The sequence below is a fragment of the Lethenteron reissneri genome, chromosome 41 (assembly GCF_015708825.2).
Source record: "Lethenteron reissneri isolate LAM-NWPU_2019-01 chromosome 41, ASM1570882v1, whole genome shotgun sequence".
Lineage (NCBI taxonomy): Eukaryota > Metazoa > Chordata > Hyperoartia > Petromyzontiformes > Petromyzontidae > Lethenteron > Lethenteron reissneri.
In genome coordinates, this window is record NC_083819.1 from 2427820 (window position 1) to 2455580 (window position 27761).

The 27761-nt window shown below is 40.0% G+C and overlaps 1 protein-coding gene across 7 annotated transcripts; it reads right to left on the reverse strand.

Moving 5' to 3' along the window:
• Positions 1 to 1560: 1560 nt before the first annotated feature.
• On the reverse strand, positions 1561 to 26734 carry TXNDC16 (thioredoxin domain containing 16). Of its 7 annotated transcripts, none has more exons than XM_061568280.1 (21): positions 26679 to 26734; positions 26365 to 26438; positions 25020 to 25174; positions 23795 to 23877; positions 23605 to 23678; positions 23404 to 23478; positions 22880 to 23001; positions 22318 to 22408; positions 21257 to 21413; positions 20834 to 21000; positions 20635 to 20695; positions 20161 to 20329; positions 19493 to 19642; positions 19173 to 19232; positions 18539 to 18722; positions 13847 to 13983; positions 12349 to 12436; positions 11890 to 12031; positions 9931 to 10097; positions 8433 to 8629; positions 1561 to 4949 (listed from the first exon to the last, which is right to left on the reverse strand). In XM_061568280.1, exons 1-21 carry the CDS (start codon positions 26727 to 26729, stop codon positions 4576 to 4578), a joined length of 2778 nt encoding a protein of 925 aa, XP_061424264.1. In that variant the 5' UTR covers positions 26730 to 26734; the 3' UTR covers positions 1561 to 4575. The 7 variants fall into 7 exon arrangements, 6 of the variants coding, with proteins under 6 accessions (XP_061424264.1, XP_061424263.1, XP_061424266.1 ...); XM_061568279.1 differs by having other exon boundaries at positions 18539 to 18725; XM_061568282.1 differs by lacking the exon at positions 26679 to 26734 and adding an exon at positions 25812 to 26001 and having other exon boundaries at positions 18539 to 18725; positions 26365 to 26553.
• Between the last annotated feature and the right edge of the window lie 1027 nt (positions 26735 to 27761).

The following is a 27761-nucleotide window of genomic DNA, read 5'->3' on the forward strand; positions in this document are numbered from 1 at the left end:
TAGGTGATGGGGGGGGGGGGGTCTCAAAGTCATATTATGCTCGTGTATTATGAAGGATTAGCAGTAATAAAGGGAGGAAGTAGGATTAACAATGAATAAAGTGAGGGAAATTTTAATAGTAAGGAGCTGCAGCAGCCAAACCACCACGTAAAAAACTAAAATATAAAATGCATCAATATCATCAATATACTCTCCAATAAACTGAGCTACTAACAGTAAGTCATACATTACACGTCTACGTCGCAAAAAATATAATATGCCTCCAACTAAACTTTTTTCTTACATCACACGGATATACCCCGTACTATACACTGCCATAGACAAACCTAACATTAAATTATACACTGCGTTACTATACACCACCTTAGACTATACATTGTAATATTACACTATGTAAAGCATACACTATGTGTGCTTTTGTAACAATTATATTTTAAAATAATTTGATTTATACTAACAAATCATATATTTTTAAAAATACAATTTTTGGTGTTTAAATAATGCCCATCTGCTGCTATTTAAAACGTATGGTGGAAATGTCTGTGGGTGGGTTCAGTTATTTTAAAACAATGTTTTGGGCATGACCCAACAACAGATTGTAATCTGTAGGTTTACCAGCAGCATGGGTTGTAAGCCCAGCCTTGTTTTTTTATCATTCATCCAGTTTTCCATCTGTGTTTTTCCAACGAAAATGTAAAACGAAATTATAGTAAAATAATTCTGACTGCTGTGCCCTCCCTATAAGTCTTGTTTCTCCCTCCATAGGAGCTATTATAATTCAGAATTTGGGTGTTGCCATAAATACTGGGATGTTTTCACAAGGTGACAGTTGAATGCATCTGTGATGATGAAGCCTCAGATAATTGAAACAAGTCTACTGAGTAAAACAAACCTTTAAATATTTCCCACAATTACGATGCAACAGGGGATTTGGCTTTCTGTATACAGTGTTTAATGAATTATCCTTAAGATGACTGATTAAAGCTATGAATCCGTGGGAATTGAGGGGGCATCAGCATTTTTTTCCCGAAGATAAGTCCACTCAGATCCGCTTAGGGATGTCCCTATGCAAAGGCGTGCATTCTAAAAACTAAACTTTTTTTAATTTTATCAGGTAAGGCCCACTGAGCCATATAGCTCTTTTTCATAAAAGACCTGACCACAAATGACATCTCAACGAAGTGGCTTATCACGTAGACATGTATAGCAGCCAAATAATGGAAATGAATGTTTCTAAATGTGGAGGGAAAAACCGGAGGACCCGGTGAACCACGGGGAGAGAGACATGTCAACTCCACATATACAGGTGTCAGGGTTGGGATCGAACCCACGACCTCCGGTATACGTGGCGAGACAGTTAATATCTGAAAACCATTGCATTGGCACTTCATGTATATAGCTAGCACCCTGGCAGTGATTGGATATATAACATACAACTGTATTAACCATGCAAGCATCACACATCTTACAACACAACTGTGTCAGCCAAAAAAGGAGTTGCCACATGTCAAAATGCCACTCTTAGCCAAGCAATGAATTATACCATGTTAAGCTTCAATCATCTTTTCCCTATTGTTTGATTTATTGCCATTTAATTTTCCACAAACTCTGAACCGAACAATTAGAAACACACTGCATAACTGAATTATAAACTGTGTGTATGTTTTAAAACAAGGCAGCCTATCGAGGCAGATTGGGACATCGATCCGACTGTTGGATTCTTCGATCAGTTGCTTTAGTTTGGTTGATTTGAAATATGGTCTGGTGTTACAAGCAATTGCAGTGACCCATTCAAGAGTTTAACTTTTTGGCCACAGCTAACAAGAAGAGCAATATCTGACCTGGCATGGCGCCAACTCTCACTATTACCAACCCGCCACAACAACGGTAGGTTTTCATCCGTCAGTGGATTGGAAAATGACTGCAATCATTACTATACTACACACATTACACGTACGGTATATACACAATCTACATTCATAATATACACACATAGAGCACAAAGACAATGTCCCCGTGCAGCTCTAAATGCTGTTGTGACACGTTCTCTTGAGTTCCATCCATAGACACGCACACATATAGTGTGCACATACACGATAGAGGTCTGTCGATGGGGCCATACTTATTGTGGTTACTGGACTTGGCGTCGGCATGACCGGACATTGTCCTTTAATTATTAATTTACTTATAAACTGCCAACACCTACATTTTAAAGTGTAGACCCCGATGTGCTTAGCTAGATTGGACAGCACACGAACGACGCATTCACGCAAGCACCCGATGCTCCGTTTTGAAGTTTTAATATGAAACATCTTTGAATTGTATTATGATTTGAATTAGATCATTGTATTTCTTCATTAAAAGCTTACATCATTTTACATCTGGAAGACTTCATTGAAAACGACATTTCGTGTGAATTTTCTATCATCGTTAAGTAGATGGCCTTGCTGGGGGTTCGGTTCGGTTCGATGCGGACTTTCACCTGTTTGGGATTGCGGGATGGAGATAAGGCGACATAGAGCTGCTGGCTGTGCGAGAAGACCGCCGCCTGCAGATCGATTCCAACACGATCGACCGTCTGTCCCTGTGCCTCCGTCGTTCATGCAGGGGGCGCGTAGGTTTGCAGCGCCCCCTGCATGAAAACGACGGAAAGTGCAGCGTTCATCACAGATAAAGTTGTGCGCTTATATAAGCGTATACTGTACATACTATATGTATATCTCTCGCCGGTCCCAAAAATGAGTGGTTTTTCCCTACAGGAAAAACTAAAAACAGGAATAAAATGTATAAAAGAACAAGAAAATCACTTAAAAATCGATTTAGTTGAAGTATGTAGCTGCAGTTACATACACGTATGTTTCCAATGCTAAAGGGGCATTGCCCATAAAAGCCATATGGCATACAGAAAATGTTACAACCAAAAAGGGGATGATATAAAACCGCGAATTTTTTAATGCTTTTAGGGGTGCAAACACGCGAACAGTGTCATGTGTAACATGTGCTGCAACACAGAACACAAACCACATGGATGATCGCAACTTTAAATGTTTGCAATGCTATGTTAGACAAAACCAGAACAAAATTCCAGCGATTTGAAACATTTACAATCCAAATCCCAAAAACACATTGTTCTATAAACGTACACTTTATAAAATTGTTCCGTTTTGTTGCCGAGTAACGCACGATTTCGAATTTGTAAAATACCAAAAGTAATTGTAAAACAGCAAAGCCCAGACGTGCGATAACGATAAGCTATTTACATTTGTAGCATTGATTCAAAGACCTATTGTCGGGACAACCGTTCCAAGTACGTCATCACCCGCACAGGCTAGAGATGAAAATCTGTTCTCCTCTGCGATGAATGGCAGTAGTATTTTATTGATGCGATGACAAGCAAGTGGGAAATAGGGTGAAGATGACATTGCTTGCCATTCAAAAATATAAAGGATCATCGCCAAATGGTGGTCAGAGTACACAAAGCATGCTCTTTTGGAGAGAAAAAAAACCCATATTTGGGATGTATTCTTCCCTGGCAGTGGACAAATATGAAACCTGACTTACAAAACCCTGACTTTGTAAGATGAAAAAATACATACTTTTCTTTAGTTCCACATTCTTTACACTTAATTTGACGATTAACTTCTATAACCTAAACCTGTTTTAAAATGAAATTAAATAGTATAAAAATGAAATTAAACAGTATTTAAATTTTGTTCAACAGTTGCTCATAAATCATAATATACATGAAGTTGTTGTTATGATGGCATAGAGCTATTCGTTTATGGTTATCCAAATTCATTTCGCGAATGGGAATTGGGAAACTTCTATTAAATATGCTCTAGTTCGCCTGAAGTTATGAGAAACATTTGGAACATGGCACAACTAATTGATGAACATTAAAACTTTTCTACGGTTCCATGATAACTTTCATATGTATCCAATGTCCAACATGTTTCAGTATGTCCACAACAAAGCTTTAATGCACTTATTTTGGGATAATTGTTGTTTTTAGGGGAAAGCCACACTGAGTCATGTGACTCTTTTTTCAGGATGGTCCAGCAATGGGTTTGTAGTTTTTAATTTAGTTTGAAGCCAATTTATGAGTGTTTATATATATGTAGGAGGAAACCAGAGCACATGGAAAAAAAACATCACACACACGAGGGGGGGGGGGGGGGCGGCAACACTATCTAAAGATCTGGTGAAAGGCACTCCCACAATCCAGAGACAGTAACGAATGACCAGTGTGTGTGTGGGAGCTGGGTCAAAGGATGTATCGGATAATACTTTTGGACAAATGGTGGGATATTGATTTTGACAAGTGAAGCTTAACAGAGCCAGATGGGCTAAAAGGTGAGCTTTTTTCACATGGAACAAAACAGCTGCACTTTGATTGCCATGGAGTACCCTCCCCCGCAAAGAGCACAGGCAAGGCAACACCCAAAGTTATCCAAACAAGTCAGATACACAGCATGCACCACGATAAGAAAGGACATTCCAACACACGGGCAGCTGTATAATATCATATTTTTGGAATAAGAGTGGGGTGGAGAAAAAAAAAAGTGCCGCTCTCACTCATAGCTCGTCATGTCTGTCATGAGGCTGGCTTTGTGGTGGTGGCCGGGTTTGGTGCATTTTCTCATTAGGGGCAAAATGACCGCCGCCAGCGCTTTGGGGCGCACGTGCTGGTAGGAATCCTTCCTCCCTCCCATTGTAAGCAGACGAAACCCTGTGATTCGAATCCCTTTCACTCCACTCCTCCTGCTGCCCGCTATGCTCAGCGTCATCGTTGTCATCGTAATCTTCTTCACCGTCCCCTGCATCTCTGTCGTCGGTGTCGGCTCCATTCGGTTTACGGTTCTCGGCGAACCCCGGTGATTCGGCATCCATGATGGCCAGAAAGTCCAGATTTTGGCGTGACGGAGGCCATGTCTTGTCTGGCAGAACAGCTGGGGAAAACAAATAGGGTGGGTTGGTGGCATTAAATACGTCAGTCTGCAACCAGCCACAATGATATATATTAATTTATTCCATTGCTGCATTTGAGCAATGTGCTTTTAAAATAACTTTGCCGGATGTTGTGGTCTTGTTAGATACAGCTTGAAAAGCTTTAGTTTGTTTTATTGCCTTTCCAATTCTCAACATCTGCGTATTGTTATGAAACTCAATGTTCTGTGTTTTGATATTAAATGAAAGCATTCATTATATTCTCCTCTTGCCTACAGCAATATGTTCAGGAGTTAAATGCCAATATCGAGGTCCGATAGCCATAAGAGGACTTCAGAATAATCCGTGTCATTTTTCTGTTCCTCCTCCTCCGTTAAAAGGAGCACAGGCCACAGTGGTTTACTAAACGGTCCCATAGTAAACCACTGCAGTCTGCGGATTTGGATACAAATTTAATGGAAATGAGCAACGTTTTTGTTTTAATGGCACTGCCCAAAATGTCGTTTACTGTTGATATGTGAAGCCATGCAAAATGAAAGGAAACCCACTCCATCAATTGACACGGAACTTCGAAAACACAAGCCGAGAAAAGTGCTCTATGTAAACAAAAAGCACTGTTAGAGACCTGAACAAGTCTATAATTACACATTAAAAAATCAAATACACTTTGGCTCAGACATCCATTCAGAGTTAGATCGTGCTGTAATCTACCAAGGGTTTATGAAATTGATGCTGCAGAGAGGCTATTCGCATAAACAGCGACTGGAGCGTGGCTGTTAATTACTGCATTCACAGTGCTTTCACCAGCCACACTTATGATGAAGACTTGAGAAGACCAGGTCAGTGAATCGAACCACAGAATACAACCTGTTTTCCATGGCATGAATCCTGAGTTCATTCACATATTTACGTGCTGTAACTACTTACTCCCGTAGTCACAGAGAAGCAACACAATGTAAGAGCATGGCACCGAACGTCTAAAAGTATTTGGCATAAAAATGGTCATGCTTTGTTCGTCCAATAATAATGAGTTTCATTTATAACACACACAAAATATGTGCAGCCGTCTCGAATGCAAATCAGAGGTGCTACAGTTAAAGTGACAAGAAAAGGAAGTGGTTTTTCCCCCACAAAGAATCTATTGGAGAAATAGAAGGCTCTTTAAAATAAATTGTGTCATGAAATGTGGCATCAGTTGAGGAATAAAAGAGGCTTTTATTGTTTACTTTAAAATTCTATCAAATGCTGTGCAAACAGCCTTCATGACGGTGGTGCCAAAGGCAACACACTGAGTATGGGTGGAAACAACTCCTTGCCAGAATGTTGTAATTTTTTATTTCTTCTCAAACTACGAGAACATTCTTCCGCTACTTTTCCTTACCAATTGAAAACATCAAGATTATGGTTCAATACGACTTCCGCTAATGTCAAAAAAGTCACTCATTACATTATTAACAATAATATATCCTGCAATGTGGCTCAACAGTATGGCGAGCAGGTCATAATCAGAAGGTTGTAAGTTCAAATCCTGGTTGGGGTCGACTCAATGATCCCACAGGGGTGGATGAAATGAGCATCGTGTGGAGAAGGTAACAGTGGTTGTCTTATGGATGGACTCGCCATAAAAATGTAGAAGTTTTACAACTGGCTCAGGGTTATAAACAGATGTGGGCTGCCGCAAATCTCATTTGAGCAGGACATCATTTTGATTTTGAAACAATAATCGAAGGATTACAGTACAAAGTACGATTTTGTTGTTTTGAGTTAGAAACTGGATGAATCTTAATAGAAAGTGTTTTGTTGAAATTTTATAGCAATGCAATATTTCAAGTTTTCGTAAGTTTCACTTCACCAATTTCTGCCTTTTGGACAAGTACTTGTAGTAACAGTGGTCCTTAACACCTCAGGCCATATTGGCAAAGTGCCAGTACAAGAGATTCGCAAACGCTAGTTTAATGAGGGGAGGGCAGGGAGGTAAAACATTCCCCGATCAGGACAACTTTATACTTTTGCATGCTCCCATGCTGTGGAAAAAATATATGCAAAGGAAAGAGATTCTATAAACGGGTAACATTCTGCATAAATGAAATTTTAAACGTGTGCTGTTTGAAAAGGAGTTACACATCGGTGGCGATGCGGGGAGGGACAGTGTTGTCCAGAAATCAAAGCACCCTCAAAAAAAGTGGCTCATTCCATCACTAAGTGAAAACATGTGGGTGTACAACTCGGACGGCTTGCTGCGATACACGGAGGCTAATTTTACTGACTGTGAATCAGTGCAATTAGTACTATTTTCCCTTCGCTTTTTTTACCGTCAAATATATTCATCATTGCCCTTGAGAATAATTTCCCCGGCCACTAATTTTGCATTCAGAGAGTTTCCTGAAATGCCTAGACTACTGGCGGAAATGCAGCAAAATACAAAGGAGTATGATTTTCCCATTTCTTGAGTCATATACTCGGATGTATTGCACATGCGCTGTGTGAGCTTAGACTGAAGTTATTTTAAGAAGTCAAAAAGGATGACTGACAGTTTTACCACGTGCTAAGTGGAACTTTCCCCTCGCTTAAATTAACCTATTTACTCATTGCAGCTACAGCCATACAATAAACTGCTAAAAAAAAATTCTAATTCCCTAAATGAAGCTCATCACTTTGTGACATGTCTGAGCGGGAGCACGTTTTCCACTTGTTGCAGAGGTTTGTGATGTTAGCACAGTGGCCACCCTGGTTAATACTGTGGGTATAATAACTACAAATATAGGCCAACTGCTTCACAGTGGACATTTAAGATCCCGTGACGTTATTCTGCAAAGAGTATGCGATGTGTACCAGCATCACGGTCCAAATTAGCCACGTGAAAAATTACTCAATGACTTAATTAGGTAAAACCACACTAAACTGTTTTTATTTTACCAGATAAGGTCCACTGAGCTATACAGCATTTTTTTCAGAAACGATCTAAATGATAGCTCAGCGAAGCGGCCTATCCAGTGGAAATTATAACAGCCAAATACGCTAAAAGAATGCATCTAAATGTGGATGGAAAAACCGGAGGACCCAGAGAAAAATCCATGCGACCACAGGGAGAACTCCAAACTTACAGGCGTCAGGGTCGGGATCGAACCCATGCATGAACTTCTGTATACTAGGCGAGCGGGTTAACATCTTTCCACCGCAGCGCCCAACATCACCCTCTACTGGCAGACTATACCCATCTGCGAAACACTGCGTCTTTGTGATAGCCTTGCGCTATAAGAATGGCACAAAAAACGATGTGAAGGTTTCTAACACATGCCGCGTTAATATCCTGATAGCCAAATAGTCACAGTGGTATCATTAGGTTATCAGATAATATCATGGTGCTCCTTCAGATCCATACCAAGAACGACCCTAATACTCAGACGACAGCTGACCTTTCAGACACTCCACTCGAGACAACACTTGGTGTTCATGATACATCGCTGATATTTTTTTGTCCAAACCTGTCGGCTGTAGGTTTCCAAGCCGGATACTTGTGAGCCACATAGAGATGGCAGAGCCGGTGAGTGGCTTGTCAGATTTGGGAAACGCGTAGACCTGTCCTGCGCCCTTGTGTGGGTTCACCAACACCAACTCCGGAGGGTTGGCTGTCCTCGGCAAGTATGTCTCCAGGATTTCCAAGCCCACTGGGTTGTCCACACTGCATACAAGAGATATAAGAAGCACATACCATGTTGTTTGTTTTACATGTGGAGACAAAGGCGGAGTTTGGCAGGGGTTCTCGCTTTGTCCATCACATTAGGCATCGAGGGTGGATATAATTCATGTTTAATCTTAATTGTAAACTACTGAAAATAAATTAAAGGTGCCTAGTTTGGGGGGGGCGCTGCCTATCCCGCCCCCCCCCCCCAAACTCCATCTATGTGTGGAGACCAGAAAATGCACAAGAATCATGTGCAACCCTTTGTCAATACACGACTGGATGACAGCCTCCCCACGCCATGTCGTCCATGAGGGTTGTTTAGACCGTACTTCACTATGCTGTGCAGTGTGCGTTGATGAAGGGAATGATTCAGATGTTAAACGTCCACTCATGTTCGAGCCATCGCCAGGAATTAAACTCAGGTTCCCCCGGCTCATAGTTCAGAATGCTCATCATTGTGCCACCGCTCCACCCAGACAAGTACGAAAATACGAACGTTTCCTATATCGTGCCGAGTACAATACAGACCAGCAGCGCACCACATGAAATACATGTCTGGTTTAAAACATGACATTTTGGAAGTTTTCTAAAGATTTACATTTTTCCCAGCATGCAGTTCACAGGGAAGTGAGCTCCTAGCCGTAGACCCAGCATACGCAAAGGTGCGCTCCCAAAAGTTGACTATTTATAGGAGGCTAATTAAATGAGACACTGGTGGATATCCTGAATAGAATCACTCTATTCAAACCTGCAACAAGATGATTCCACAATTTATTTTCCAAGTAGCTGTGCACAATGTTAAGGAATGCTCACGAGTGTGCCAGATGCATGCAGCGTAGCCTAGTTTTCCTAAAGGCGATGACACGCTTCCGGTAACGTGTCCGGTAACGTGTTCATTATATTGCTGAAATGTCTCAATTGTCCTGGGAAATGCAACTAAAATTAGAAGAAGAAAATCCAAGTCAAACTCGTGGTTTTGTCGAAAACGATTCACTCTACACTTCTCTTGATGCATCTACCCTCACACTGCTGGACTTTGGATCTCCCCCTTCCATCAACTCGATTACCAAATGAATCCAAGCTTGTTCAATTCAAGAAACATATGAACTGTTATCTATATACACCTATAATAGTGAAAGCGTTTTTTTTGCTGAACACAAGGTGTATCAGGATTTTGGGTCTATGCTCAGTAACTGTGACGAAAAAATCAACGTAAAACATCTTCTCGGCTCAAGATTGATCAGGTTGACTACAGCGTGGAATGGATACGCGATGGGGCAGATGCGTGCAGGCATTACGTGTCCATCCAGCAAGCCGTGCTGTAAGCCAGAGCCCCGCTCCGAGCTGCGGCTTCCAGTGTACGCATGGCTGACACGGAGGCTCCATCGCGGCCTCCAACAAACAGGATTAAGAGAGGCCGGCCGACACGTAGCAGCTCCGGTAGCAGCGACACGCTCAGCTCTGCCTGCAGGACAAGCGTTAAATGTCGCGAGTTAAAATGTAACGCGTTTGTACGTGCCAAAGAGGAAAATGCTCCCGAGAGAACAACAGACGTGAAAATTGAGGGACGATGTCGTCCTTCAATTTTAAAGCCGTGGTATGATGCGGGACAGCGACAGAAAGGGAAGATCATTCAGACACTGTCTCCCCGACAGACCTGGTCTTCACCTGAGGACGGCTGCTTGCGTTGTGGCCGAAACGTCGTGAGAATTATTTTATGTTTTATTTTTATTATTTTATTACTTCCCTTCTACGTGACTTTACCGAAAGAACCAAGAAGAAGAAAGGGAAGATCTTCATCCAGCAGTGGATTAATCATGGTAAAGGGTGATGATGAGTAAACGTTTATGGTACTAAAGTGGGGTAACATGAGCTCGAGTTTGTTTTGTTTTATATGAAATATGGCTAAAGATGTTGTATGGAAGATACAAATATAGGCGACTTGATTTGGTTTCAAGTGAATTTTGTATTATGGGCGTTTTCCTTGTGACATGCCCTCATTCTATTTATGAATACATTAGCGTGGCGGTTTAAAAAGAGTCAGAGATGATATCTGTAAGACAATTAAGTTTAATCCAGAGACTTCACTTTGTTCTCCTAATCAGCGGAACCACCACGAGGCGATGCCGAGTTGTTAGTGGTGCGGCACTGAACTAAACTCTCGTTGGGTATGTTTTTTTCTGAAACGGGCATTTAGCTGTTTGCACATTGCAACGAAGCGTACAGGACACAGCTGACACTTTCAATTGCAAATTTGCATGTTGATATGTAAATGCCTGACAAACACAAATTACTTCGGTGGCCAAACAAGGTGCTATGAAATTGATAAGAATGTGCTTTATGAAAGTATTCTACAAAATTCCATTGGAACCTGCATGCAAACAGGCAAGATAACGCTGAACGTTGACATGAAAAAACATTACTGGTGAAAAAATTATACTCGTGTGAATGATAAAATGAACATCTAAATTGGACAGTTTTGTCAATGCAAGTTTACAGGAAACAGTGCATTCCATATAATTAAAACGAACAACAGCGTTATTTAGAGATTTCATAACACAAACGTTTGCGCAAACTTGAAACATGAGTTCATAAACGAAAATGCATTTAAATTTGAAAACTCATTACATGCACTGTTCAGTCTCCAAACGGTAAAACAAACTAATGTACATATATAAAGATGTAAAAGATTAAATAGGTAAATTTCAATACTGTCAACGTGAATGCTGTTGACAATAATTTATTTAATCGGTTATTGTCAACTGCATATAGTGGTATGGAACAATGGTAAGGCTGACTGTGGGATGATGTGGCCAGCCTCATGCATGCTACCACCATTTTCATGACGTTGATGTTGACACACCGCACCAATTTACTTTAAGCTGGGTAAACCTTGGGTAGGTTCAGGGCATTTCCATATATCCATTGCCAAAGGTGTGGACAGCAGGAAATTAGACCTGTACCACTGGGACCATAGAACAAGGCACGCACACCACGATACTACCACCCCCAACGCATGGAAACATGTTATGTAACACTGCTGCGTAGTACATTTCCAGTACAAAATACACATCCGCATTGATATTAAAGATAAAGGAGGAATTTTTAAACGAAACCAAATGTTTGGAATGCCAAGATACTGGTGTGTAAATAATACTTTCAAATAGAAGGGATTGCGAGATAGGGTGGGAAATAATATGGGAGGCTCATTGTTGAGATGCATGTTTGAATCTGCGTAATTTACAAGAGCGGCATACAAATGCAGGCTGGCTGGAGTCGCGGATAGTTTTCACAGTGACATCTGCGCTGATCGGCCGTGGGAACGCAAATGTCTTTAAAAAAGGTTCCCCTCGTTTGAAGACAATTATGGAAGGAATGGCACTGCCAAGTTGAGTGGACCTAACAAGTAAAAACATTGACAAAAAAGGAAAGCCATCACCATTATACAACACAGACACAACACTCGTTTTTTAGAATGCTGATGTTTAAAGTTGGAGCAGAAGAAAAACGATTTAAAAAATGTCAATATGAACTGGGAAATATCCACGCAAACACAACAAAACGTTACTGCATTGTATACACTACTTTTACCACTTTCATTATGTGGCTTTTTAGATCACTAATGGTGTTTATAAGGCCATCACTGCCAGCCACGCGAGTTTAAACTGATTTCACCTCCAGAATGGAACTGAGCCATGGTGGCAGGTGTGACTTACACATCCAAGGCCACACGATCGGTGATGCACAATCCCATCAGAACTTCTCCTCTCAGGGCCTTACTGGCTTCAACAAAGGCTGTGGTCTCTGCAACATTAAATAAAAAAAGCACTTTTTCAATACATCATCATTCACCGTGTATTGATTCGCAGCAGTTTGGATCAGTGTGATTTCCTCTCATATCAAAGCAGGGGCATTTAACCCTATAAAGCTTTTTATTTACAGTCCTTTGTCAATCCACAACTAGAGGAGGCCTCCCCACGGTGGGCCAGTCATGGGGGTTGTTTGACCATATTTTACCAGGAAGGTCAGTGCAGGTTTAGTAAATTGTGGGAGAAGCAAGAACTGTTCAGATATCATACATTACGCCATGTCCGGCAAATCAAATTCAAGCCGGTGGTGACATGGCACATGGCTATGTGGTTTTCGGTTCTGGTGCTGGTTAATATGCCGTGTGTATTAACGAAAAATACCCGCCATCTGCTTAGCAGTGGACATTAAAGAACCCGGGACGTTAATGAAGTAAAGTAGTCCACGTGTGCCAGCTTCATGGTCCAAATGAGCAAAATTTGAAGATCACTTGCAAAAGACATAATTGGGGAAAGTCACGTAGCAACATTATCTCCTGCTGTGAAACTACTGCAGACTGTAATCATCTGTGAAATAGAGTACCTCCGTAATAGCCTTGTGCGATAACGACGCGAATACCAAATGTATTGATGATCTGATTTTATTCGGGTCGCTGGGTCCATAAACAGTGTGTGAACCACTGCACCACAGCTAACCCCCATATAAAGTATTTAGTCGAGTGAAAGTGACTTAGGCTTAAACAGGCTTTGGGCAGTAGTTATTTACTTTGGTAATCCTGTTAGCAGTGAAACATTCCACATTTCAATGGCAGGAGCCAGCCTCTCCAATGGACAACCACTGCAGCGTGATGTTTTTCAGTGATGCTCATTTTATGGATCACAAAGGGATAATAGGCTGAGCAGCTCCCCAACCGTGATTGTAATTCACAAGCGTTTGATTGTGAGTTGGGAACTCTTTTATCTTCTGGAATTGTTTGAAATGTTGGCGAGACACCAGCATACAATGGCATATTTTTGCAGTGACATTAGACCACTTACCTTATAGAGTTAGCACACATTGTGTTCACATTTCATAATGTTCTCTTAGAACATTACTGGGGACATTGACTGTATGAACACTTAATCAAGAGACAGGAAAAATAACCTCAAGGCCACCCACAAGCAAGAAAACACTTACATTTTTTCTATTTATTGTTATTTAAATCCAGAAGATGAAACCCAAACCTGCAGCTACAGGACCAGATGGTTGTATTTTAGAAGCTTCAATAGGTGAACACTCCAAATTGAGTCACTGAACAAACATTTGAAGGAACTCCAAAAACAAACAGTTACTCTGCATATAAAATGCTTTTAAGTTGTTACGTTGGCCTGAGTTTGTAATAAATCTAGTGCTCTAGGCACGGCTCACCAGCAGGCATGTTGACTGTGAGCAGTGCAAGGGCAGAAGTATTGCAAAGGTCGGCAGCACAGCTGGGCAAATCCCCTCGCAAGAAACCCATCGCTTCTTCCACCGAGTGCAATGGTAGTGGGCTGTCTACTCTAATCCTGTCACAATGAACAAACACATTTACGGGCATTTTAGGTACATTGCAAATATCAAACGGTGTAAGAGTGCACACACTCGCATGTACAAAATGACAGGGAAGGGCGATAAGACACCGATGTGATGTTAGTACAAATGTTATTTAATACTCACTCAGAGCAACGGTTAAATCTTGTTAAGCAAGCAGCTTTAGTTAATTTCATGTGTTTGTTTGGCTTCTAAATGGAAGGTGTAATGTAAGAGGCCTTGGATATGGATGACAAATATGTTTAATGAAGCCTATAGACGAGTGCATAAATAATCAGGGCATAATTAATCTATCCAGTTATTGTATTTGTCTGGGTGATTCTATTTGTTTTAGAACTCATTTCTCACTGAATTGTAATTATGCACTTTATAATGCTCACACCGAGGATATATTTAATGTGTAATCATCAAAGGGTTGCTGTATCTGAGTAACATCTTATTCGTTTACACTTTCTTCATCACTGGAGCAAGTGCAAGCAATTGTCAAAGATTCATCAAAGACATGTTTTTGTCATGACTACAAATGTTAATTGTTTTCCCGCTGATTAAAAAGTAACCCCCTGTATCAATGTAGTTACCGATAAAATATTTGCTGTGGATGGTAATGAGCCTTAACATTGAGCTTGACAGTGATAAAACACTTTCAGGACAAAGTGTAATTTTCCTGTATTTGTAACCTCCAAAAACTCACCCACAGCTGCCAGTGACATAAATATACTGGCACAGGCTCATGGCTGGCATACTTACAACCCGAGGGCCGGCAGATTTAATCGGTGCTGCAAAACCATTGAAAAGCATATAGGGATTGCAAAGAGATAACAAAAAAATTCCCCACATATTATTGTTGAGACTTTCTCACATACATCAGACAGTATATGTGTGTGTTGTGCACATTATCAACTTTAAATGTGCTAAGGGAAAGTGTGCAGACACTGACACCTACATCATATGTACAGGGGTTTGTGGGAGAATTGGGGCTTGGGGCCAGTTGCTGCAGATTCTATGAATAATGCTGTTTTTGTGTTGGCAAACTACGCGAGTTTATTAAGGCATTTGTGCTGTGTATATACAATGCAGAAAAACCCGCACTACATGGAATTTATGATGGCTCTGACAGCACTTACCCAAGTTATACTAATAGCAGTAGAGGCCCACTCAATCTATCACGACGATCATTTGCTAATGCCACCATGACGTCCCAAAACAAATATTTTTCTGTCATGGTTCGAATTACTGTTTGAATACTTGCAAAAGTAAATATTCTCATAATAATATTTGCAAAACATATTTACAAATGTACTTTTAAATAAACTCGCATTAGGGACATATGGACTGCCTGATTTTAACACATTGGTCATTTTAATATGTACAATATGATACACTATTTTTAAGCATCTGTACTTTTTCACATCTCATTTCCTAACATGCTCGGTTATTCAGTTTAACACGTAGTACCAGGCTTTCGCGACCAATATCATTCATAATAAAGGTTTTTGGCTTAGATCGCGTAAATATAAATGTGTCGTAACCCTCCACCACCCGACACAGCCAATTAGTAAGGGATTTGCCACGTAAACAAAACGCCAATTAGTTTACTACTTCAGCCCACCGGTGTGTTGGAGAGCAAATCCATAACATTTACAATTTGAGTAGTACGATGTTTCGCTGCTAATTACACGATTCTGGCAAATCGCCCGATGAAGCTGGCTGTGGCAAATCCCTTACTAATTGGCTGTGTTGGGTGGTGGAGGGTTACGACACAATTCTAGATTTGAAGCTTTCGTGACTGCAAGGATTCATATTCTTAGGTTTTTTCGGTAAAGTCACGTAGGTAAAAAATTAAAATTAATAAAAGTAAAATAAAATAAAAATCACGACGTTTCGATTGCAACACAAGCAATCATCATCAGGTATAAATGAAATAGCAACAAAACATTCTAACCAGAAAAACTATACGACACATTTATACTTAAGGGTTACGACACATTTATTACTTAAACGATCTAACCCAAACACCCTCTATTATGAATGCTCAGTTATACAAACTGAACAGCTTTGCATTGGGTCACATAGCTTATTATGATTTATTAGGCTAATAAAATGATAAATATACAACACATTCATCAACAGCACTGCCCTAAAAGTTACAAAAATACATATACTGTCTGAGGCAAGAGATATATCTGCTATGAAGAAGGGACATTGCCAGAAATATCAACTCTTTATATGGGTATATATGTATATAGTATTATTTTAGGGTAGTGTTATTGATGAATGTGTTGCGTTTTTGTTATTTGTGCTTGTGCACCACTGCTAATGCAGTATCGCCATATAATTTATTTAACTTAGAGATTATAGTTGCTCAAGCTAGAAACATTTTGGAATATGCCAGCCATTATTATGATAGCTTAATCAAGATTTGTAATATGCCTGAAGTGCTGTCAACAGCCTAAATGAAAATGGCACCGAATTTAAGGTACTGTTGGTTCAGTAAGGTAAAACAAATACAAAAGGTGGCTGAAAATGACATCGAATTGTCAAGAGTAATTAGTTGATGGTTTCAGCCTAGTCACTAATGGCTGCACAAATACAACATTTAAAATGTGGTTTTGTAATTAATTTGGCGAAATTCAACATCTGAGAATTACAAATATTGCTTTGATCGTCACGTACAAGCATTCCTCGTGTGGACGAGGTAATTTTCAAGGGATCTCAAATCGAGTTCCATAATATCTGCTTCTGTCGGCAGTTCTTTTAATATGTGGAGTTGCATTCCTCTGTTGTGTTTTAAATGGTTAATCTTAGGAGAAAATGCTGAGTAGTCAGAATAAAAGTCTTACTCTGCAGTAATTAACATAAATTAAGCTCACAATACACCCATCGATTGTCGTGTGCAAGATTCAAAAGTTTTTTTTTAATTGCTTCTCTTTTATGCCAGTAAAATATAGCGCTCTGCTTGCTATTGTACAGAACCTTTTCTGGCACCTCCTGCTCTCATTTTTGCACAGGTTTTTTTTTATATTCGCAAGTGTTTCAGTTAGGGCCATTAAATACCTCGATTGTTAGTTGTGCAATATTCCTGAAGGACCCTGTACTCGTTCTCTGCAATATTGGTGTTTTTGTCTTTGTTATTGTTGCTGCTCGTAAAATAGCCAGACAACTGGCTAAACAGGATCATCCGTGTAACAAATAAAATAAATTTTAAATTAAACAACCATCTCCCTGCTTTCTCTTTCCCACCAAATCTCTTCAAGTTATCCGCCAATCCCCTGCGTTTTCCTGCCTGGCTGTGTGTCAAGCGTTGTTTCAATAATAATTTACTTATGGTGTCCTTAAGTGACATTTACACATACATTCCGGAGTTTGTCCGATGTTGTATTTCAAATGGACTAAATTTCAGAAACAATATTTCACTTAGCAACTATAGGAATATTGCATATGCTCAAATCGAAAACTAACATTGCTTTTGGAAACCGATGCAAACATTGTATGAATTTGACTTACAACTGTCTAGTATACATTAAATATTGACAAGCCAAACAAAATTATCCATTTCCTGATAATGTGCTTTGAAACATTCTAAAATTGGTTATTCATATCGTACGTATTTTTTACAAGTAGGACGTAACTTTTAAAGTGAGAAGTGAGTAATATTATACGCACGAATGCCAAAATAACAGTAATTGCACCCTGTGGGTGTTCGGTCACTTGAGATAATATTTAGAATTACATGGTTGCTGTGGCTAAAACCACAATTTCCTGTTATGTTGAACACACAAGAATTGAAAAAAAGCAAGTAAATGCTACTGTTAAAGAGGGAGTGAAAGTGAGCGAAATTTAATCAAAATACGTGTGCTCATTATTCAGGCAAAGAGTGTATAAACACTGACAAGATCATGCTAATTTCATGGGTAAAGTTTATTTAATAGACCTCCATCAATCCACTGCTGAAGACATTGCAAAGCCACATACGTAATGGGGATTGTTTGGCCATACTTGGCCATGCCGAGATGGTGAATGGAGATAGCTAGGACTGGTTGAGATATTATTCCACTGCCATGTTAGCCATGGCATGGGATCAAACTCAGGTTGCTGGGTTCATAGCAGTGCACTCGCCAGCTCACCATCATGGTATACTTACTTCAATGCATCTTTATATGAATAATAGGTTATGTATGTTACAATTATTTCGCACTGCACGTAGCCAACTGTGCTCATTGAAGGTGCGGGAGAAGGACAAACTAAACAGGTATTTGGAGATCAGCATTACTGAGACAAGAATACAAAATAAATCAACACTCGATGTTTTGAATGCCCCAAGGGAAGTTGACACGCATGGGGTACAATTTCCTATAAGTGAAAAGCATTTTATTACCAAACATTCAATAACAAACGTCGTATATTGTAAAAAAAATTGGTGCGTTTTGAAAACACAATGGGTGAAAAAGCCTTCTGCCAATATGAGATTCAGGCCCATGGATTCTTTCAGGAGAGTCACGGTGAGGGATAACGAGAGAGCAAATTACTCACATCGCCACCCAGCTGAGAAGCGCATCCCTCGACAAGGTTCCGGGGTAGGCGGTTGGCCCCTGAACCAGTGATGAAAAGAGCAACACCACGGGGAGGCGGCTCGCGTTGGCATGCTGGCAAACATCCGTCCACTCGGCACAGTCCACGCGCCACGGGGAGACTCGTCTGCCAACACCGCTGAAGGCTGCTGTGTGCACAAAATGTCAGACTTCTTAGGGCTGGGACTGGTGCAGCAAATGCCATTAAGGTTGCTCTCACATCCGCAAATAAGGCGTTTATTGGATGGAAATTGTGTTTAAATATTTGTCTTGGATAGGGCACGCGGGCAGACTTTCAAGTTTTAAGTGCACGGAGAGTGAAATTTTTTTAAAGTCATACTTATTGGTAGGTGGACCACATTTCATGACAGTAATTATCTGGTGTGTTGTAAAATGCATGATGAATTTAAATACTAAACCATTTAGTGTCTGCTTTCTCAATCCATCAAACATTTTACCAAGAACTAAATTGACATTCACTAGCTTAGATAACCATATTTTGAGGATGTAAATTATGATCTATATCGCAAAATAAAAAGTGAATTCTAAACGAGCCAAAGGCTGATTACCAGTTAAACTCCTTAAAAGTCACATACCTGATATCTTGTTGGCAACTTCTGCAAAGGTCCATAAAAAAGCTTTAGAGACAGCATCCCCTTGTGGATGAAAACACAAGCTACATTTATTCAACAGCAAAAGCTGCAACGTGAAAAATGTCAACGGCATGACACCTTATGTTCTTGTAATACATGCGTTAAAAACCAATACTTTTTTTATCAGCAATGTATTTTACAAATAACAATACATAAACTGTGCACATAAAGTAACAGTTGTAATCATTTTGCACAAGTTCTTACGCAGCGTTGCGACTCGTTACCCTGCATTGAATACGTATTTTTCATTTTTATAAACGTACAGCCAAGATAGAAGATGACTAGATCCATGTCTGGCTGCGATAAGACCCTTTGGTAGCCGACGTCTGTGAGTGCAGGGACGGATTCTTCCAGGTTGAGCTTCTTATTTTTGATTTTTTCTACAGCCATTACAACTTCATCATCCTGCATGGCTGCGAGGTAAGACCATATAGACAAAAACCGGCACAACATTTGAATACTTACACACATGGACAGAGCAATTTCTGTGACAATTTATGAACTAATTTGTGGGGAGAACCTATGTTACACAATTCAAGTTTACACATAGGTTTTTCACAGCCGATACTTTTACGCATAAGCACAATTTTCCCATTCATAATGAATTCAATTAACAAAAAAACTCACGATAAAACTCTCCCCCGAAGAAGATAAAAAAAAATACATGAATGATTGAGATATCCAGTTCAGATAATTGTAATCATATTTAATGGACTGCTCATAACTATTGCAAACTCCAGCCACAATAATTGTGATCAGTCCAGTTAAATATGAAACAATAAACTACATTGCACCAAGTACATCTAAAGCATACAAGACGTATAATTGCATTCATCCACTTTGCAGCTATTAATTTACAGTGATGTCAATGCATTTGATTGCAGTGTCAATCGCTGAGATATTAACATTAACGAAACTGAAGAGTTGTTACCCCAGAGTGGCATAAAGTCTGAGGAAGAGGGGTCATAATCATCTTCTTCTTGGGGCTGACCATAACCACTGTGATCTGGCTCCTGCTCGGAGCCATGCGTCTCCTCCCGCTCCACTCGGGTGATCACCGCCTCAAATGACTGCATCAACAGATGCTCCACCTTTGCGCTCTGTAACCAAAAATGCATTCTTGAAAAAAAAAACAAGCTTGGCCATTCACTTTTTAGTTACATGTTGAAAATCATGTGCTTTATGTAGATGTCCTGATGTAGGTTTTCACGGCTTGATGTATGAGAAATACTCATAAAAGATGTTATTTTGGGATAGCCGTGGAAACCTGCTGCTTTCTCCTTCGTGACGTTTCTCCTCCCACGTTGGAGGCATCCTCAGGCAGAAAGGAGCAGCGCTAACCACGGCTATGCCGACAGAACAGCTTTTAAGAGCATGTTTTTATGCAGATTTCAGCAAAACTTACTGGATTTGCACCTCTGTAGGCGACATTGAAATCAGTTGGAAATGCAACTCCGTGTTCCTCACTGTGGCACATGATACAACACAACACAACACGAAACATTACAAATAGCACGGTTCGTTGCAGTTTGCCTAATGCAATCAGCAGGATGACTAGGCAGCCTACGGGATGTCCTGTGGCCTTGTTGTAAAGAGAACATTACCAGCGGACAAGGACGACACCGGCTGAGCCCAGCAGGCGATGGGACAAGGTGCGCGCGGTGGTTTTGTCATATTGGTACGTCTCTCTCCGTGAAAACAAAAACACCTCTGGGATGTGCAGCTCCGAAAAAATTGTCTGCGCATGTGCAGGATCCTCTGTTGTTTCCACCTGAAAACGAAACTAGAGTTAGCAAAAAATAAATATATATACAAATACCTAAAAGTGCATGGGACAGTGGCTTGGTGGTTAGCATAATGCAGTGTGGTAAACACCACACTACTGCTGCATATTTTTTACAGTTGTAAGTAGTATACAATTACCATTCGGTTAACATGAAGGTACTTTTGTGCAACCAATCAGCAATGGACTACAACTACTTACCATCTGTGTTAATAAATGATTGTTCTTTCCAAATGTTACTCACATAAGGTGGCCCTGAAGCGAGCTTAAAGAAGCGATGCAAGTAAGGCAAGGTCAAGGGCTGCCGGAAGGCGGTCTCGGGGCATGGCTGGTCGTCGCTGAGTGACAAAGCCCCACAGCTGATGAGCCATAGGTGTGGGGAGAAGGAGCTCTCCAGCACTCTGTATGACAGCAAAGGAACAAAACAATTCGTAATGCACACCAGCATCTGTGGAATGTAGGATTAAAACCAAGGAAACTGTCACCAATTAATAAACAAACGCATCCATTACGTGAGATAACAGGTAGATGGAAAATATTGTTCATGTTGTCACAGAGAAGAAAACATAGAACTTGGCATTTTGGCTGATGAGGTTTTCGCGATTGTGCTGTGTAACTCTCCGATGTGTTGTTGGGTTTCGATTTAAAGCTTTCGTGACTGCAGGGATTCATATTCTTGGTTCTTTCGGTAAAGTCATGTAGAAGGGAAATAATAAAATAATAAAAATAAAACAATAAAATTATCACGACGTTTCGATTGCAACACAAGCAATCATCATCAGGTGTGAAAACCACACCAAGAACATTTTTGAAAAAGTTTTTTGCAATCAAAACGTCGTGAGAATTTTATTGTTTTATTTTTATTATTTCCCTTCTACGTGACTTTACCGAAAAAAACAAGAATGTGTTTTTGGGTTGTACAGCGTGTTTTTTCGTGTTATATATTACGTCCGGTGTTTTCTCAACATGCTGGAAGCTCCGTTGGGAACTAATAAAACTGAAGAAGCTCCCAGCATGTTGAGAAAAACATTATACATAATAGCGAACAACACGTGGTACAACCGGAAAACACATCGGAAAGCTATTTTTGCCAAGTAATCTTCAGGAAATAAAAGCCAGGAGGCTGAAATGCTGAGCTCTTCCTTTTCACTAAGTGATGGTAAAAGCTGTTTTATACAAATAACATTGAAATTGTATGCATCGGTTAATGAAAACAGCAACTTAATAAACTTTCCCTTAATTACTGTAATCAAGATTTAGGTACAAACTCTCAGTTTATTTTCCCAAAACTTTAATAGTGCTCACCCAAGGTCCTTTAGAATGTTTTGGTCCGTTGAGAAGGCAAAGATGAATTTGTTTCCATAAACAAATGCCATTTCTATGAATATTCTGTGTTCTGAAAGTAAAACCACATCACTCGGATAGGTTAGTAGTAATCTTGTAAAATGCTAAACAAAAGTGCAAGGGGATCCATATATAAACAACTCATTGATTTCCAATTACCTCAGTATACGCATAACTGAATGCTGCAAATAAATTACTCCAGATATGTTGGATGAAGTGTATTCGGAGAATTCTAAAAGATTAAATACGTTGACATTGGTGGGAGACATGTAGACGATTTGAATTTAAATACATTTTTCTCTTTCTTTTGAAAATTGTAGTTGTGTCTTTAAATAGATCACTCTATTTCTACCTGTTTATGCATACTATAATGGAGTTTTAAACAGAAGTTATATTCAACCGTAGGCAGGAAATGAAAAGCTATAGTTACAAGTCACGTGCAGTTAGTTTAGGGGATTTATCTATCCACACTGACCACGCAAAAAGCAAAGTGATTTGCACTTTTTTCTCAAGGCATTCATACCTGGAAGACCAGTAGCACGGAGATAAGCAAACACAACATCCCTACGGCCCTTTTCTGTGTCCTTGAGGATCTGCAGCCCTTGCTTATCTTGGACAAATCTCACCTCCTCCATCAAGAGCAAGCTGTGGAAGTTTAACCAAAATAACAATGACACTTGACAAGATGGTATACTCTTCCTTTCTTAAATAACTCAGGAAGAGATTTTTTTTACCTAGAATAATGATTGAATCACACACTATAACACATATATACTGTATGGCATTGTTACTTAAAGATGCATAACGAAAGTATAAGTGCATAACAAAATATAATGTTCAGCCATTTCTATATATATCCTGTAACTTACTATAAATGTTTTATTACCCCACATTAAATACCCTTTAAAAACACATCCCAGTATCTGGAGGGTTTTTTGCTACATGCAACATTTACCCTCCACATGAGCGTACACGTTGTTTTAAGATAAAAAAAAAATGCTGCTCGGCCAATTCCCGCATTTTGGAGTGGGTCACAATGATACTTACTGCAGAGTGTTGGCCATGATCGAGTCGACATCGAATAGAGTGTCGAGGTATAGGGGTTGAGGTAGTTTGTTCAGCCTGCAATAGAGATTACACACCGTATGGTTTATGTAAGAGGATAACGTTCCAAAGCTATAGAAATACTTTCCTGTCCACCATAGCTGTGGCCCATGAAATGAAATGATGTCAAGACTGGACACTTACTGAAAGAGATAGGCTTTGTTGATAATATTGTCTTTCTCACAAAAGTGATCCACATGGTTTTCTTGGCAGTCAACCTGAAAAATATTATACAGTGTAATACAAAAAGAGAAACACAGTGATAAACACATCACTTTTTTAATATAATGCTTTAATATGGTACCCCTGTTATCTCTGTGTTTAATGTAAATACCTGCCACACTGAAATTGCATACTGTTTAAGCAGTTCAGAAGCGTTATCCAGATTCTTCAAAAAATGTTTCACTTGGATGGTACCTGTGGTAGAGCATAAAAAACAACAAGCTTAAATGTCCTCATCGATTAATCAATTTTCGTTCATTTTCACACTCATGATCCATGCACGAAGTAGTGCATGTGAGAATACATTATTTCGTTTATGAAAATGACACGAAGATGACATTTTAAGTTGATTTTACTTGCAACACGTATGATCGCGTTTAGCTGGTTTCCCCCGGCTATCTCACAAGGGAAATCTCTGGTGCTTGAGCACAACAACAACAAACAAAAACATAAACATTGCAGAGAACGAGTTTGGGGTCATTAAGGAATATTGCACAACCAACAAGGTGTTTGACAGTCGTAAACTAAATACACTGCGAATTTAAAAGAACATGCAAATCTGAGAGTGGCGCCAGAGTTAGGTACAAGCTCTATATTTTAGTCCTAACAGTGACATAAACACGCAAATAAAAAAACCAGTTGCAAACGTGCGGCGAGAGGTGCCAGAATGTTAGGTATAGGTGCAATTATGCTCTGGGTTTTGGTGTAATAGGGAAATAGACATGGAGAGAAGGGAGGGAACTAAGCTGCAGATAAGCGGCAAGAGCATTCCAGAAATGTTTTATTTAGGCTAATGGAGCAGAATACAATTGTACAAAGGCGACAAGACGACCAAAACATTAATATAAGAATGCAGTAAAAAAATACAATTTAACCGCTAACATTCAACAAATTACTTGGGATGGGGCAGGGGAGTTGAATACTTAATGCCTAAACCAACTCATACAGCTGCAATTAAATAACACATTTCTTAAAATAATTACTCTAAATATTTCAACACTGCATGGTGGAAGAGCCTCCACTAGATGGGAGATTGACAGCCCCTGGTGGAGTATTGGCCCACACCTTCACACTGGCCACACATCTTGGAAGAGAATACATTACATAGCGAAAGCACTATATCAAATAAACACACATTGAAATAACGTTCACAATGTACTACTTCCACAAGTGTCAAGTGATATGCTCATACTCAACCTATGCACGGATTGTCAATAAATGTCCGTTGCCGATGGTCCACATCTCAATGAATGCACGTGCATGGTTAAGCACATGAAAGTAGTTAAAGGGGGGAAGGGGTAGGGGGAAGTTAAATCTACAAAGCTAACCGGTCTTACTTTTCTGTTTAAAATAAATTAGGGAAGAATATGGAGAGTTGACCACAGTGTTCATGTCGGTGGATTTGAGAGATGGGACTGTGCAGAGCGACAGTCCAGGCTGCTGCAGCAGTAGCAGCAGCATTGGCAGCAGCAGCATGACTGTGTAGCGCCACCTGTAAACCACATTTGTGAACTTGAGACTTTTGGCACATGCAGACTTGCATGTGCTTCAAAATAATGGTAATGAAATAACCGAGATGTCAATCGAGTACATTAAATAAAACAACAATTTAATTCACTTTATTTTTATTATTTTATTGTTATTATTTTTTCTATCTACGTGACTTTACCGAAAGAACCATAGAATATAAAAACATTGTTCTTAATGCCAAATCGACGTGCATTTTGTAGTAAAAAAAAGTTATCACTGCCAGGTGCATATATGTAACTTTTAAGCATATCGAATGCGCTGCAGACTTATACAATCGTGCAATACTCAACAATAAGTGAACATGACCATATTTAAATACTGGTGTTATTTTAAAACGTTTTATAACTGCGCAAAAAACATCATCCTTAACCCCAGCTATAACCCGAATGATTAACCACGTCTCAAAACCTTAGCCCCAATCCTAAACAGGAACCTTGTATTATTAAACACGAACCTTTTATGATTAAACAAGATTCTAGGCACAACGCCGGACCTTAACGAAGAACCACAACGCTATCTTCGGTGTCCAACCCAGACGCGCCTTGCTGGTTCATGCACAGTACACGGCCTTTTGCGAGTACAAGTTGGACAATAATCACGTTTATAGGCAACACCAGAGCCTCTGGAGCCGATCGCAAGACATCCGCACGCAAGCAGCGAGCTGCACGCGATGATGATTACAATCGTGGCCACTCCGATACGCGTGCGTAGTTGTAGGCCGAAGCCTACGCGCTGTCCTAGCCTCTCCGAACGGGGAAGACGAGAGTGCCTCGGCCGCCGGGACGTTCACTGCCGGTGGCCGACACACGCACAAAGCACGTCTTTTAAAACTTACAACGCCGATTTGATATTTAGTGTAGGCAAGTCCGTGTCATCGCAATACCTTCTGTTGTTGTTTTTTAAGCTGTTGGCTGCAGTTTGGGAATATTTATAACGTGTTTATCCTGCATAGCGTTGTAAACACGTAACATGGGTTGGCTTTGAAGGGGCCGCGCTCACTTGACGGCTAAAATAACCCTTCCCTGTCACATGTGCACACATGGCCGCGGTCCCTTGCTAATTAGGCTACTCAGCCTCTTGAAGGGTGGCATTAAATCTAATTAAATGTTATTGTGATGTAGTAGAATTACTAACAAGTGTGGCAGTACTCACATAAGAGGCAGCATGTAGGCTTTCTTGTGAGGTTGTAGGAAATAGTAGTTCCTCGTTGGTTTTGTCAGAAATGTCTACAAGAAAAACATGTTAAACCAGATCATTTGACAAGCAGCGTTTTGTGTTGTTTACTTCGAACTTAAGGATTCCAAGGCACTCCTGTAAACTAAAATATGTGGAACACTTATCCTGAGCGCAATAACCCGAAACTACCTAATGAGTAAGATTCAGAGAAATACAATAACACAACATACGCCCTCTAAACTTGTGGCCAATCTGAATGTAGTTACACAAACTCCATCTATCACACTCACCATCTGACAGATTTTAAGAGGCTTGCTTTTAAAACTCCGGGCAAACTGCATCTTATCCAAAGAATCCGGTTATAATCAGCTGGGAGGAATGAGGAAGTTCAGAATAAAGTTCTTTTTTGTACTGTCAACACGAAACCTGTGCTTATACTGATATACAGTACATTATTTTACACGTCAAATGTTAACATTTCACTTTTGTCCTAAATGTATTTCATTTGTGCTGTCAACATCACACCACGAGAAGAATACCGAAGAAGAACCTCTCCTGCGGAAGTGTGCAACACAGAACTACTTCTGACATCATCACTTTGACATTTCATACGTGCAGTGCTCGCAGACATGTTCGTGGCATGTCAGTGCAACCTTTCCATGGATATTTCATTTCCAGAGGTGGAATTTAGCTACGTTTTAGCTCCATAATGTCATCGTTGACCAGCCTGAGACCAGAAGCCGGGTTTAGGCTCTGCCCCGAGCCTTGAACCGCCACCCGACCAGCTGCAAACGTTGGTTCAACCTAAAATGTAAACCCACGGATATCTTGCATAAACATTTCCCTTACATTCTTATGTCTTGGGGTGTTTGACACACATTTGAAGCTCCGTTCATAAAACAAAGCTTTAAAACATTACACGGTAACATATTATAAACGGACATGATTTTGCTGATGTAAATCATCATGCAGAAACGGTTCAGTCCCCCTGCTTAAACAAACAGCTCAAAAACAATGGTCCATACGGAAGGCTCATAACGCTGATGGACTCAACAATACATCCACGTAGAGATAAACTGACTTTTACTTATTTAAAATCACGTTGTTGGATTAACATATCACAACTACTTGAATCAGTACAAAAAGCGCTGCTTGTTAATGTGGCCTGAAAATGTGTATGGTGCCCCACCTGCTTCTAAGTAGACCTATGAAGAATGATCATCACCCAAAACGCTGCTTGTTATACAGTACTGTGTACACATTTTCCTTTCGGGCAGTGCTCTTGAATAATGTGTTGAACATTTTTTTAAAAATGTAAATGGAATTTAAGAAACGCAAAATCATGCCAAAATCATCTCTAATGTGCATTACCG